Below are 13,483 nucleotides of genomic sequence, written 5' to 3'. Positions count from 1 at the left end.
GGAGGAGGGCAGCGTGCCGTGCCCTCAGCCCCTTCCCCATTTTTCTGGAGCAGCCCCACGCCCCCTGGAGCAGCGCTGGAAGCTGGAGGTGCCCCGGGGGAGCTGCAGTGACCAGAGCACGCGTTGTGCTGCGGTGCTGAGCAGAAAGGAGGATGACTTGCTAATTGAAACGCTGGCAGCCAGCTCTCGTGGACCAGACCCCACTGCACTGCACCACGGACGTGGTCCCCGTGTGCCCGTCCTGTGAGCATCCAGCCCAGCCCGTGCCCCGTGCCCTGCCCCCGGGGGGAGGCAGCAGCACGGCGCCCTGGCGGGGCAGCAGCGGTTAAATTCCGAGGAGTTTGCTCACTGCTTTTGGGACTCAGGCAATAAGGGAAGTGTTCCCTGACGGCGGGGACCGTGCGGGATGACAGCGGTGCCCGGACGCCGTGCCGTGACCCGTGCACTGACAGCCTGCCAAGACGGCTCAGCAATACCTGCCTTTCATCACATGCAGCGTGTTCCTCTTGTTCTCAGATTATTGGAGAGGAGCCGCCCGTGAGGCCGCAGGTCACGGCGTGCAGTGCCTCTTTGTGCGCCCCACAGGCTGTTATTTAATCTACAAGACACCCTTTGTTCGAGGGAATTTCATCTGCACCGAGAGCTCAGGCTGTGCAGGGAAGGGATTTGCCTCTCAATGCTCGGTGGCACGGCCCCGGCGTTGTCCTCCACCCCCCCGTGGAGCTGTGTGCACCGTGTTTTGGGGGCCACAGCCCTCTGTGTGCTCACCCCATAATGGCACGAGGGCTGCACCCCACAAGCGTGCTGCCGTGCACCAGGTCTTGGAGCTGGGTCCACATCGGAGGCATTTGGGGAGACGTCTCACTGAGCCTGGGTGGGACCATGCTGTCTCCACGGGCTTTCGCAGGGCGTTTCGGTTTCGTGTTTTTGTTGTTCATCCCCATTCTGCCCCATTTTGTCGTTAATCCCCGTTCTGCCAGCCCGGCACCTCTCACCTGCTGTGAAAGCAGCACGGCCGCGGGGCAGCGCAGACCGGGCTGCTCCAAGCACGGGGCGCTGCCCACGAACTGCTCCCACCTTCAGAGAGGGGGGAGCCCAGGGCTTAAATGATTCTCCTGAGGCCTCCTCTGGTTTTGTGATAAGGACAGAAGGAGGAAACTTCCCACGGTTCAACCTGAGTGCGCAGCGGGGCGCTGTAGCAGCCAGCGGCAGGGCGCATCCATCCAGCCCCGTTCCTGCCTCCCACGGTGGCTGCGAGCAGAAGCCTGGGAGAAATTGTCTGAAGTATTGCCCGTGACTGCTTCCAGTTAAGGTGGAGAGAGATTCAAAGGAGAAATGTAAGCTGGCCCCAGCTACAAAGCGTTCCCGAGTGCGTGTCCTGCCTACCCGCGGGCTGCCGGAGGGGGTCCCTGCTGGAGCTGTCGCTCTCCGGTCGTTATTTGCCTGCTGGGGCCCTGGGCCCTGCTGTGCTCACCCCGGGCCCATCTCCCAGGTGCAGACACATCACAAGGCGCCGTGTGACCTGGGCAGAGCTCAGGGGCCGGAATTGCTTTTTTTTTTTTCCTGCAGAAATGAGATAATCGGTGCAAGGCCGCGCCGTCGGCGTGCTGTCAGAAACGGGGACGTTTGGGAGGAAAAGCAGCGCGGGGAACAAAAGCAGCTCTGTGCCTCCGCAGGGCTTTGCCTTCAGCGCTGGGCAGCACGTCGCCCACGAGCTCCTGGTGGCAGCCAGCGGCTGGGGATGGGGCTGGGGGGCCAGGCTGGGGACCCCCGAGGGCTCCCCAGAGCTCAGCTCCCCCCTGCTTTGTAAGAAGTCTCCCCGCTGGGGAAGGGAGCATCCCGGGGCCGGAGGCAGAGCCACGGAGCAGATCTGTGGAGTTGGAGGTGCTGCAAAAGCGCGCAGGTGGATAAGTCATTTATTTGCTGAGCGTTCGTGGATTTTAGTCCAGAAAAAGTTACAGATCCCTGCAGCTCCCGCGTGTGTGTGTGCAAGGCAGGGCTGTGTCTGCAGCCCAGGCAGCGTTCCCAGGAGCACTGCGAGCACTGCTCTTGTTCTGGCAGCTCACCTTGCAGCCTCTGCGCCCGTAGCAGCAGTGACAAAACGGTCCCAATCGTAGCACCAGGAGGGGGATGCCACCCGCTGCTCTGCGGCCCTGAAGCAGCCTGAGGATAAAAACCAGGAACAGGAGAGTGCCTGGGGGACTCGCTGCGTGTGCAGCCCTGCAGGGTGGGCGCAGGTCAGGGTGCGGGGTGAGGTTGTGTCCCCAGAAAGCAGCTTGAGTTCTCTCCATCACCACCAGGAGCTGCGTCTCCTGCTGAGCAAGCACCAGTTTCCCCAGTGCCGGTCCAGAGGTGAAGGTGCTTTCTGCCAGCAGCGTTCCCCGTGCACCTTCTGCCCCAAAACACGCTGTTGCAGGGGGGTTGGTTTTGTTGCCCTTTGTCACGTTCCAGCAGCTGGGGTGCAGAGGGGACACTCCGTGCCTTAGGGCTGAAGGAAGGGCCCAAAGCTGCATCCTGGACAGGCAGAGCCGTGCCAGGACCCCCGCGAGCCCACGGGGCTGGTGGTTACCAGCACCCTGAGCACGACGCCTCTCTCCTGCCCAGGAATGAGCTCAACGACCACCTGGACACCATCGACTCCAACCTGGACAACCTTCAGACGATGCTGACCACGCACGGCTTCAGCGTCGACACGAGCGCGCTGCTGGACGTGAGTACCGCGCGCGGGGAGGGCACGGGGGGCTCCCGGCCGTGCCCCCCCTGCCCTGCCCTCACCGTTCTTTCCTCTGGCAGCTCTTCAGCCCCTCCATGACGGTTACAGACATGAACCTCCCCGACCTGGACAGCAGCCTTGCCAGTGTGAGTAGCTCCCCCCCGTGCAGCTGTGCCGGCAGCCCCTCCGCACCCGGGGGGCTCGGGCAGCTCCTGGGGGACTCTGACAGCTCCAGGGGGCTCTGAGAGCTCCTGGGGGGCTCTGACAGCCTCTGGGGGGCTCTGACAGCTCCTGGGGGCCTTGGATAGCTCCTGGGGGGCTCGGATAGCTCCTGGGGGGCTTGGATAGCTCCTGGGGGCCTTGGATAGCTCCTGGGGGGCTCGGATAGCTCCAGGGGGACTCTGACAGCTCCTGGGGGGCTTGGATAGCTCCTGGGGGCTCTGACAGCTCCTGGGGGGCTCGGATAGCTCCTGGGGGGCTCTGACAGCTCCTGGGGGGCTTGGATAGCTCCTGGGGGGCTCTGACAGCTCCTGGGGGCCTTGGATAGCTCCTGAGGGCTCTGACAGCTCCAAGCATCGGGGCCATCCCCAGCCCGCAGGAGGGAGGTGGGGAGGGGGAGCGCGGAGCCCTGCGTGGGGCTGGGGGCCTCCAGGGGGAAATCATTCAATTAGTGCTGCGGCCGGCTCTGTACAGCGAGCGGGGCCACTTCATCACTCACGCTTGGTTAATTAGGTGCTGAGACGGCCGCCTCTCCTCCGAGCCCTGCCCCCTGAACGTGGAAGTGCGCAGAGGCCCGTGGAGAGCCGCATGTGGTTTCCATAAGCCCTCCTGCTGCCTTCCTGACATCGTCGGGAGGTTTTTCTCTAGGCAGGCCCCGTCCCGTGCTGCGTTATTCGTTTTATCTGCTCGAGTGTCTTCAGCACCGAGCGCCGCGCAGGGCTGCGGGCTGGGACGCGGCCGGGCACTGCCGTGACGTGGAGCAGCTCCCTGACAGAGGGAACCCCAAATAGAGGGAACCTCCCAAACAGAGGGAACCCGAAATAAACCCCAGGAGCACAGGGAGGCAGGGAGTCAGTCTGGTCCAGGTCAGAGGCAGGAGGGCTCTCCTTGTGCAGGTGGTGCCGTGAGCACGAGGCTCCTGCCCCCCTCCTCTTCCTTCCGTTTTTTATTAACCTGAAAAAGAAGGAATTTCATTTATTTATTTATTTATTTATTTATTTCCTAAGAGTAGAACAGGAAACGCCCTGAAGGGTTTTCCAAACAGGAAAGCCAAAATCTAGGGTCTCTTCTGGGGGCCTGCAGGCGTGCTCCTGGGCACGAAGGTGGCGGTGGCACGGGACAGAGGAGCACGGGCAGCACCCCTCTGATGGTCCCTATCCACAGCACATCTACATCACCCTGCAGCTTCCCACAGCAAAGCCTCCCTTGGGATGCTCCTTGGGATGCTCCCAGAACGTTTGGTAACGTGGCACAGGGCTCTGCTCCATCTGGTGCTGCCGCCGCACCGCGCAGCCCCGTGCCGGCACAGGGAGCCCCACGGGCTGTGGGCACGGGGCTCTTGAGGCCCCGTGTTCACAGGCACTGCTCCTGCTTGCTGCTGGCTGCCAGGTGATGCTGGAACGTGCTCGGTACACGCTTAAACACCTGCTCAGGAGACTTCTGCTCGTGGTAGCCACAGGGCTACGAGGTGTGGGAGCGCTGCTGCAGGAGCGCAGGCACAGGTCCCAGCCTGCCGGCTCCTGGTGCTGGGATTTTGTACAGGGCAGGCAGCTTTGCTCCCTCCCAGCCCTTTTGTGCCTCCAACGCTCCCTCCTCAGCCGTCCCAGCCCAGGGGTGCCCGTGGGACCAAATGGAGCAGGGATGTGACCTCCACCCGCAGCTTACCTCGACCCTGGTGCGCTCTGGTAGCAGCAAATCCTTCCCTAAAGGGCTCACCAAGGCCCTGGAGGCTGTCCCTGCTGTCCCTGCCTTCACACCACGGGCACAGCGGGCACTGCAGACCAGGAGCTCTGCGGGTGGCACCTGGGACCCGGGGTGGGCACAGGCTGCATCCTTCACGGGGTCGCTGGTGATGTCCTGAGCCGTGGGTGCTCATCAGCCTCCGGGCACGTCGGGGTGCATTAGTGGGGCTTCAGGATTGCAACCCACTGCTTTCCCTGTGTGACTGTGCCGAGAGCACTGCGCTCTCTGTCGGCGTGGACCCACCCTGTGCCGGGTGCTAACCAGCCCACCTTCTCTCCCTGCAGATTCAGGATCTCCTTTCTTCCCAGGAACAGCAGAAACCCACTGAGACAGAGGCCAGCACAGCAGACACAGGTACGGGGCGCTCATTTTGGCTCCCTCACAAGACCTGGGGCCGTGGCAAAACCATTTCTGCTCCCAAAAGCGTGTTTGGCTGAGAGAGGTGGGAGTGCTTGGACTGGGAAGGAGAAGGGGTGGAGGGGGAAGGGGTGGAGGGCTGTCTCTGGCTTTGTGTGGGCTGCCACCGTTCTGCTCCCCACTCAGCAGCAACCCCAGCACCTCAGTGCCCGGCCGGGGCTTGCTCCAGCTGCTGTCGGGGTCTGGGGGCGCAGGGAAGCCCCCGGTCACCTGGAGCCGGGGTGAGCGAGTCCCAGGGCACAGGCTGGGAGCGAAGCCCCCTTGAGGCCTGGTTCTGCTCCTCCCTGTGCCACCAAAAGCCCTCGCCTGAGCCCTGGCATTGGCAGCGAGGGCTCTGCTGTGTTATCGAGCACTTCCTCGCTCGATGACAACAGAGTTTGGGGGGTGCAGCCTCGTGGCACCCACTCCATGCAGTGCCCCAGCTCCCTGCAGCACTCCAGCTGGTCTCAGTGCTCCGTCTCCCTGCAGAATTTCCCCCCAACACTCCCTCTCTCTTTGCAGGAAAGCAGCTGGTGCACTACACGGCCCAGCCCCTCTTCCTGGTGGACTCGAGCGCCGTGGACATGGGGAGCGGAGACCTGCCCATATTCTTCGAGCTGGGAGAAGGGCCGTACTTCACCGACGGAGACGAGTACGCGGAGGACCCCACCATCTCGCTCTTGTCCGGGACTGAGCAGGCCAAACCCAAGGACCCTGCGGTATCCTAAGGCTGAGGGCAGGGCGAAAGAGAGGAAGAGAAAAGGATGCGCACGAAAGGGAAATCCAGCCGCCAGCCTCCTTGCTTTGCACAGACATTGACAGCTCTCAACACCCTCTGGTTCATGTTTGCTTCCCCCGGCACTGTGAGGATTTCATTTGTGTGTGTGCTTAATGAGGTGTTTTGAAACCCGCTTTAGATTCTAGCCACCCAGCGCTCCTCCAGTTCGGCAGTCGTTGGGGGCCGAGCGGTGCCAGAGACCCCGGCGGCGGTGCCGTGCCCGGCCCCGGCGCGGCGCTGAGCGAGCGGGAGAGCCCGGGCGGCCCCGGCAGCAGCCGCCGGGCGACCGCGGGCGGCAGCCGAGCCCCGCGCCGGGCACCGAGGACCCGGCAGCCGCGGGGGCACGGCCGCGGGCGCCCCTCGCCCCGGAGCGCAGCGCTCGCCGGGCGTGCGGATGGGGTCGCTTCTCAGGGGCAGGGAATTCCTCCTCCACCCCCGTGTCCCCCTTCCCTCCTCGCCCCGGAGAGGCGGACGCGATGGTTTTTAAAGAGAAATAAAAGTTTGCCAATCTGGCGCCGGTGGGTTGGATCCCTTTGTGGTCTCTGCCTCGCGGTCTGGTCCCCGAGGGTCTCCGCGCGCGCGCGCACACCCCGGGCGCCCCGGGCTCCCCCCGGGCCCGGCTTTCCCTTCTCTTTTTATTTCCTCTTGCTCTGTGTGTTTCTTTTTGTTTGTTTCTTTGGTTTTGTTTTCCTTTTGCTTAGCAGTAAAAATTTGTACATTTACACTTCAGATTGTTAATAGTAAAAACTGTATTTTGAATTTTTACATGAGAGAAGAAGAACCCACTTCTATCTATATATATATAAATATCTCTCTATATATATACATACAAATATATATAAAACAAATGCTCTGTCACCTGGTGGCTTTTCTATGGTCGGAAGCTTCATTTTTGTCCTCTCTCTGGGAAGCAGATGGGGTGAAGGCTCCCCCAGTTCCCCTGCACGGCCCGGAGCTGCCGAGCTGTGCCGGGAGATCCCGGTGCCCGGTGCCAGAGCCACCGGTGTCACCCACGGCAGCAGAGGAGTGAGTGCACGTGCCTGTGTTCAAACTCCGTGCCGTGGCTTCTTGCCTGAATCCCGCTGAGCCTGGGCTGAGTTTTCCAGGACGTTTCCGTAGCTGAGCCCGTGGAGGATGAGGGCGCTGCGGGATCCACACCAATGTGCCGGAGGAGAGCTGGGCGCTGTGCTCGCCTTTCAGGAGGCCTCATTTTGATGAGAACAACGACAAAGCCTTCACCTTTCATTCAGCGCGTTGCTGGTTGTTGTCCCCAGGGCTGCCCACCCTCACGCCTCCAAACTCGGCACCACCACAAACTCGAAGCCACGCTCACCTTCCGAACCAGCAGCGTGCCAGGAAGCGGGAGTTTTGTGACAAGGAGAGGATCTTGGGTTCACGGCAGGACCCGTTTGTGATCCCACAAACTCTCATTATCCCTCGGTCTCCAGCGGCATGAATTCACCAAGGGCCTCAGGAACTAGAAGCCATCCGGGTGACCGACTGCTCCCTGCAGGACCAGGGCTGAGCCGTGCCACGCAGCCGGCTCACCCGTGGTTGTGCCAACAAAGCCGTGGCCATTTCCAGACGTGGTGGGGAGCTGGGGGGGGGCTCAGCACCGCAGCTCACCGGGACACACGGGCAGGCTCAGGGCTGGTGAGAGGCTGCAGCGCGCAGTGCCCTGCGCAGCGCTCGGCAGGTTTGGTTTTTCCGCCCCATTTTGTGCCTCTGCCAGGGCCCATCCATGCAGCCTGCTGCAGGCAGCAGCACTTGGTGCAGGGTTTGCATTGCTGGAGTCGGCGAGTGGGTGGTGGAGAGCGGCGGTGCCTGTGTGGGGCACGGCTGGCCGGGGGCATGCCGGGGTCCGAGGGCTGTGGGAGCCCCTCGCTCCGGCCGGGCCGTAATGATCGAAGTAATCGTGCGTGACACAGGCGGATCCATGAGCTCATCCCGGCTAATGAGGGCCACGTCCAGCGGGGCCGAGCACGGGGAACTTCCCCCCGTCATTCATCACCCACCCCGGGAGACGCCCGCGTCCCCTCGCGCCCGCCGCTGCCGGATCCGCCGAGCGCAGCGGAGGGGCTGCGCTGTGCCCGTGGGGTCAGGGGCACCGTGGTGAGGGGCCCAGGGGTGCGCAGCCCCCCAGGTGAATCACATCAGTCCCGGTGACAGGAGCAGACCCCGGTGGGGAGCACCAAGTGCCTGGGGTGCCCCTCGCCCACCTCCATCCTGCCCCCCCCCAGGGCCCGTGTCGATATCAGGGTCCCTGCCGTGTCCGCGCCGAGCCCCGGCGCTGTGAGCGCAGCACGAAGGTCATAAAAATCAGCGTGGATGGAGCCAGGGTGCAAAAGGGTTTTTGGGGTGTGGGAGCTGCTCCTGGCACCCAAAAGAACCAGGGCTGGCAGCAGAGCCAGGCAGCGTGGCGATGAGGGGGGCACCGTGGGGATGTGGGGGGGTCCCAGTGCAGCCGGGTCTGGTCCAGGGCAAGGGCAAGGAGAACCCACAGCAGCAGCTCCCTGCTGCACTGCATCACCTCCTGCTAACAGCAGCCCAGGGGTGGGACCGAGGTGCTGAATAGCCCCCCATGGATTCACTTGGTTGTTCCTTTTCCCAAATTCCCCCCCAAACCGTGCTCTGACCCCGCACCAACTCTTGGCATCCAGAGGCAGCGTGGGGCAGGGCTGGGGGCGCGCATTTGGGGGGGGGCTGCCGGGGATGGGGCATTGAAGGCGCCAGCAGAAGGGCTCGGTGGCTGCTGCAGGGACCTTTATTGGCAGAGGAGCACAGCACATGAGAGGAGGGGGCACGGGCGCTGCGCCCCCCCAGGGCACGTGGAGAGGTCCGGCCGCCTCCACGGCCCCTGCCCCGCCGCCCACCCCGCTCCCCGGGCACCCCCGGCCCAGCTCCTCGCCCCCAGCAAGTGCCCGGCGGCACCGGGGTCCTGCGGGGAGCGGGGTGGGCTGGGGGGGCTGGGGAGGGGGCTGCAGCGAGGCCGGGGGGGCGCGGAGGGAGGCGGTGGGGAAGCGCAGCAGAGGACGGCGTCCCGGGGGGCAGCTCCGTCGAGGTTCGGCCTTCTCAGACCCCTGGGGAGGCAGCGGCTGCGTCAGCCCCCGTGCCACGGGTGGGTGGCACCCCCAGCGCCCCCCCTCCCCAGCCAAAAGTCACCTTGGGAGGCCAGGGCCTCCTCCGAGTCCAGGTCTCGGTCCATTCCTGCGGGCAGGGGCAGATGCCGGGGCTGGGGGCAGGCACCGGCACAGCCCCCCCCCGGCTGCGTTGTGCCCACCCCAGGCAGTGGGGCGGCCTCGCTGCCTCCCCTCCCCGCTTGTGGGGGCATCCTCAGCTCATGTGTCCCCCCCCCAGCTTAATGGGGCACCCCTGGGTAATGGGGGCACCCCTGGATAATGGGGGCACCCCCAGCTCATGGGGTGCCCAAGGATTGCCCCAACCCGCAGGGGACAGGGACAGTCCCTCCCCCTTCCCCTTTCCCTTCCCCTTTCCCATTTTTCATTCCTTTTTCCTTTTCTTTTTCCCCTTCCCCTTCCCTCTGCCCTTCCCCTTTTCTCTTTCCCATTCCCTTTCCCATTCTCCTTCCCCCTCCCCACTGCCCTTCCCCTTCCCCTTTCCCCTTCCCTTTTTCCCCTTTCCCTTTCAGTTTCCCTTTTTTTCCCCTTCCCCTTTCCCCTTCCCTTTTTCCCCTTTCCCTTTCCCCTTTCCCCTTCCCCTCCCCATTCCCCTTCCCCTTTCCTCTCCCCCTGCCCCCCCCAGACCACTCAGGCGCTATGGGGGAGCAGGGGGTCTCCCTCCTCCAGTTGGGACCCCCCCAGCACGGACACGGCCTCACCCTCCTCCGACTCGTTGGACTGTGCCGGGAGATCGGCGACGGGGGCTGCGGGAGGGCAGAGACCACCGGGGTCAGCGCCGGGACGGGGTCACGGGGTCACGGGGTGAAGGGTGAGGGGTCCCCGCGTCACCCCCCCGGCACCCACCGCCCCGGGCCTCCCCGGCGAGGGCGTCGGCGCTGAAGGAGCCGCTGTTGAGGGCGTCGAGGCTGGAGGAGGACGAGTCGCTGCCCAGCGCCACCACGGCTGCCTGCGCCCCCCCGGCACCCTCGAAGCTGTCGGTGGTCAGGCCTGGGCGAGGGGCGAGCAGCATCAGCACCGTGACCCCCCCAACCCCGTGACCCCCCCCGGTGACCCCACCACACCCCGTGACCCCCCCCAACCCCGTGACCCCCACCCCAACCTTGTCCCAGGCGCTGTGCGGAGGTGGTGAGGTCGCCTGCGGGGAGGAGAGGGGCGTCATGGGGGGGGGCTGGGGGCGCGGACCCCCATTTGTCCCCCCCCCACCGCCGCCCCTCGCGGGTCCCTCACTCTCTCCGGAGGCCTCCAGCTTGGCGGGGCTGACGGGCTCTGCAAGAGACCAGGAGAGGGGGGGGGGTCAGCACCAGACCCTGACCCCCCCCCTCCCCCTTTTTTTTTTCTTTTTTTTTTCCAGGAGGGAAACTGAGGCACGGGGGGGGGCGGCCCGGCCCTACCTGACGTCTGTCCTTCCGCAGACAGGGCCACGTCCAGGGGGCTCGCGGGCTCTGCGGGGACACAGCGGGGCAGACCCCGGGGGCAAACACCGCCCGAGCCCCCCCACCCCACCCCATTGGGGCTGCCGGTGGGCCCGGAGCCCCCCTGCCCCCAGCACCCCCCCCCGTGCCCCCAGCCCCTTACCATCGGCTGTGGCGGTGCTCAGGAGCAGGAGGACGGCGGCCGCAGCCAGCGCTGGGGCCCTGCGGAGCGGGGACGGGTTGGGGATGCCCCCCACAGCCCCCCCAGCCCCCCCAGACCCCCAGCACCCCCCCACCCCTACCCCACTGATTGGGGGTCCCCGGGTGGGGCTGCGCAGCCCCCAGGGTGCAGCAGGGGCTGCAGTCCCCATCCCAGGGCTGGTGCCACCCCCATAACGCAGGGGGCACCCCACAACCAGCCGGGGGGAGCCTGGCAATGGGGTGGGGGTGGCACTGGGGTGGGGGGGGGCAGCAGGGCTGGTGCTGTGCAGAGACCCGTCAAGGCCACCCCCGATGCCCCCAGACCCGTAGCAGTGCACCCAGACCCCACAGTGATGCTTCCAGAATCCCAGTTCTGCCCCCGGACCCCACAGTGCTGCCCCCAGATCCCATAGCGATGTCCCCAGACCCCATATTGCTGCCCCCAGTCCCATAGCAATGCCCCCAGCACTGCCCTCAGACCCCATAGCGCTGCCCTGAGCCCCCCCAGCAATGTCCCCAGACCCCATAGCACTGCCCCAAGTCCCCCCAGTGCTGCAGCAATGCTCCCAGTCCCCATAGCACTGGCCCCAAACAGCATAGCAGTGCCCCCAGTCCCCCCAGCAATGCTCCCTGTCCCCACAGTGATGTCCCCAGCACTTCCCCCAGACCCCATAGCACTGTCCCCAGACCCCCCAGCACTGCCCCCAGACTGCAGAGCGCTGCCTCCAGTCCCATAGCGATGCTCCCAGTCCCCCCCCAGCAATGCTCCCAGTCCCCATAGCGCTGCCTCCAGACCCCATAGTAATGTCCCCAGACCTCGTAGTGATGTCCCCAGACCCCATAGCGCTGCCCCCAGTCCCATAGCGATGCTCCCAGTCCCCCCAGCAATGCTCCTAGTCTCCATAGTGCTGCCTCCAGACCCCATAGCGATGTCCCCAGATCCTGTAGCGATGCTCCCAGTAATGCCCCCGACCCCATAGCGCTGCCCCCAGTCCCATAGCGATGTTCCCAGTCCCCCCAGCGATGCCCTAAGACCCCATAGCGATGCTCCCAGACCCCACAGTGATGTCTCCAGTGATGTCCCCAGACCCCATAGTGATGCCCCCAGTCCCATAGCGCTGCCCCAGCAATGCCCCCAGACCCCTTAGCGCTGCCCCCAGTCCCATAGCGATGTTCCCAGTCTCCTCAGTGATGCCCCCAGACCCTATAGCAATGCCCTCAGACCCCAAAGCACTGCCCCCAGTCCAGTAGCAATGTTCCCAGTCCCCCCTAGTGATGCCCCCAGACCCCATAGCGCTGCCCCAGACCCCATAGCACTACCCCCAGCCCCCCCCCCCACGCCGTCCGCAGCCCCCCGGCGCCCCCCGGCTCACCCTCGGGGCTGGGCCATGCCTGCGGCTCGGGGCGCGGCGCTGCGGGACCGGGACCGGCGCCGCCCGGCCCGTTATAGCCGCAGGGGGCTGGGGAGGAGCCAGGTGGCCGCGGGCCAGCCAATCCCGCACGGCTCGGCACGGCTCGGGTCGGTGCGGCACGGCACGGCCCGGTTCGGCACGGTGCGCCTTGGTGCGCCTTGGTGCGCCTTGGTGCGCCTTGGTGCGTCCTGGTGCGCCTCGGTGCGCCTCGGTGCGTCTCGGTGCGGCACGGCGCGGCGCGGCACTGCGGCGCCGCCGCCGGTACCGGGGGGGGGGGGCTGAGACAGCCCGGACCCCCCCAAACCGTGACTGGGGACCCAGCAGCTTCTTGGGGACCCCAAAAGGCAAGAAGCAGGATCCCCAGAACCCCCTTGGGGACCCCAAAACACAAGCGCCGCGGCTGACGCCCGCAGCATCGCTTTGGAGAGCCCAAAACCCAGAGGCATGTCCAGAACCCCCAGCCCCCCAGCACCATTTTGGGGACCCCAAAACAATGACCAGGACCCCCAGCACCACTTTGGGGACCCCAAAACTCCAAAACTATGGACAGGACCCCCCCACACACACCTACTCGGGGACCCCAAAACCCAAGCACCATGACTGACACCCGCAGCATCGCTTTGGAGAGCCCAAAACCCAGAGGCATGTCCAGAACCCCCAGCCCCCCAGCACCATTTTGGGGACCCCAAAACAATGACCAGGACCCCCAGCACCACTTTGGGGACCCCAAAACTCCAAAACTATGGACAGGACCCCCCCACACACACCTACTCGGGGACCCCAAAACCCAAGCACCATGACTGACACCCGCAGCATCGCTTTGGAGAGCCCAAAACCCAGAGGCATGACCAGAGCCCCCAGCACCATTTTGGGGACCCCAGAACCATGACCAAGACCCCCAGCACCACTTTGGGGTCCCCAAAACTCCAAAACCATGACCAGGACCCACAGCACCTCTTTGGGGACCCCAAACCCAAGCACCATGACTGACATCTGCAGCATCGCTTTGGAGAGCCCAAAACCCAGAGGCATGTCCAGAACCCCCAGCACCTCTTTGGGGACCCCAAAACCATGACCAGCACCCCCAGCACCACTTTGGCGACCCCAAAATCCTGAATCACCACTGGGATCCCCAGCATCACTTTAAGGACCTCAATACTCCAGAACCATGACCAGGACCCCAAGCACCTCATTGGGGACCACAAAAACATGATCAGGACCCCTAGCACCACTTTGTGTCCCCAAAATCCCAGAACCATGAACAGGATCCCCAGCACCATTTTGGGGATCCCCAAAACCCCTGAACCACTGCTGGGACTCCCTACATCACTTTGAGGACCCCAAAACACCAGAACCATGGACAGGACCCCCAGCACCACTTTGGGGACCCCAAGGCCCCCAAATCATGACCAGGAACCCCAGCACCAAAACCCAAGCACCATGACTGACACCCCCAGCACCACTTTGGG

At 64.7% G+C, this 13,483-nt stretch overlaps 2 protein-coding genes across 3 annotated transcripts in view; one reads left to right on the top strand and one right to left on the bottom strand.

The window, feature by feature from the left end:
- The window catches only part of HSF1 (heat shock transcription factor 1), a 36,903-nt gene extending 30,196 nt beyond the window's left edge, over positions 1 to 6,707 (top strand). Inside the window, exons 10-13 of one of the 2 annotated variants that reach the window (XM_084508555.1) lie at positions 2,605 to 2,710; positions 2,794 to 2,859; positions 4,960 to 5,029; positions 5,594 to 6,707. In XM_084508555.1, coding sequence (XP_084364681.1) covers positions 2,605 to 2,710; positions 2,794 to 2,859; positions 4,960 to 5,029; positions 5,594 to 5,799 — 448 coding nt within the window. In that variant the 3' untranslated portion in view covers positions 5,800 to 6,707. The remainder of the gene's footprint in view (positions 1 to 2,604; positions 2,711 to 2,793; positions 2,860 to 4,959; positions 5,030 to 5,593) is intronic. The other variant, XM_084508556.1, reaches the window with a different exon arrangement.
- Positions 6,708 to 8,595: 1,888 nt separating this feature from the next.
- LOC311431258 (uncharacterized protein) lies at positions 8,596 to 12,461 on the bottom strand. The gene is made up of 9 exons (XM_084508553.1): positions 11,976 to 12,461; positions 10,565 to 10,623; positions 10,381 to 10,431; positions 10,217 to 10,255; positions 10,089 to 10,124; positions 9,833 to 9,976; positions 9,688 to 9,732; positions 9,012 to 9,056; positions 8,596 to 8,929 (listed from the first exon to the last, which is right to left on the bottom strand). Exons 1-9 carry the CDS (start codon positions 11,990 to 11,992, stop codon positions 8,922 to 8,924), a joined length of 444 nt encoding a protein of 147 aa, XP_084364679.1. The 5' UTR covers positions 11,993 to 12,461; the 3' UTR covers positions 8,596 to 8,921.
- Positions 12,462 to 13,483: the final 1,022 nt, after the last annotated feature.

This window comes from Aythya ferina (genome assembly GCF_964211825.1).
Source record: "Aythya ferina genome assembly, chromosome: 2".
Classification (NCBI taxonomy): domain Eukaryota; kingdom Metazoa; phylum Chordata; class Aves; order Anseriformes; family Anatidae; genus Aythya; species Aythya ferina.
The sequence above is the reverse complement of the archived record's forward strand: the minus strand, read 5'-3'. Positions and strand labels throughout refer to the sequence as shown.

Coding starts and splice junctions, on each gene's coding strand:
- LOC311431258 (XM_084508553.1), bottom strand. Junction 10,125..10,216: donor GCTGGAGGCCTCCGGAGAGA/GTGAGGGACCCG, acceptor TCCTCCCCGCAG/GCGACCTCACCACCTCCGCA. Junction 9,733..9,832: donor CGCCGGGGAGGCCCGGGGCG/GTGGGTGCCGGG, acceptor GCCCTCCCGCAG/CCCCCGTCGCCGATCTCCCG.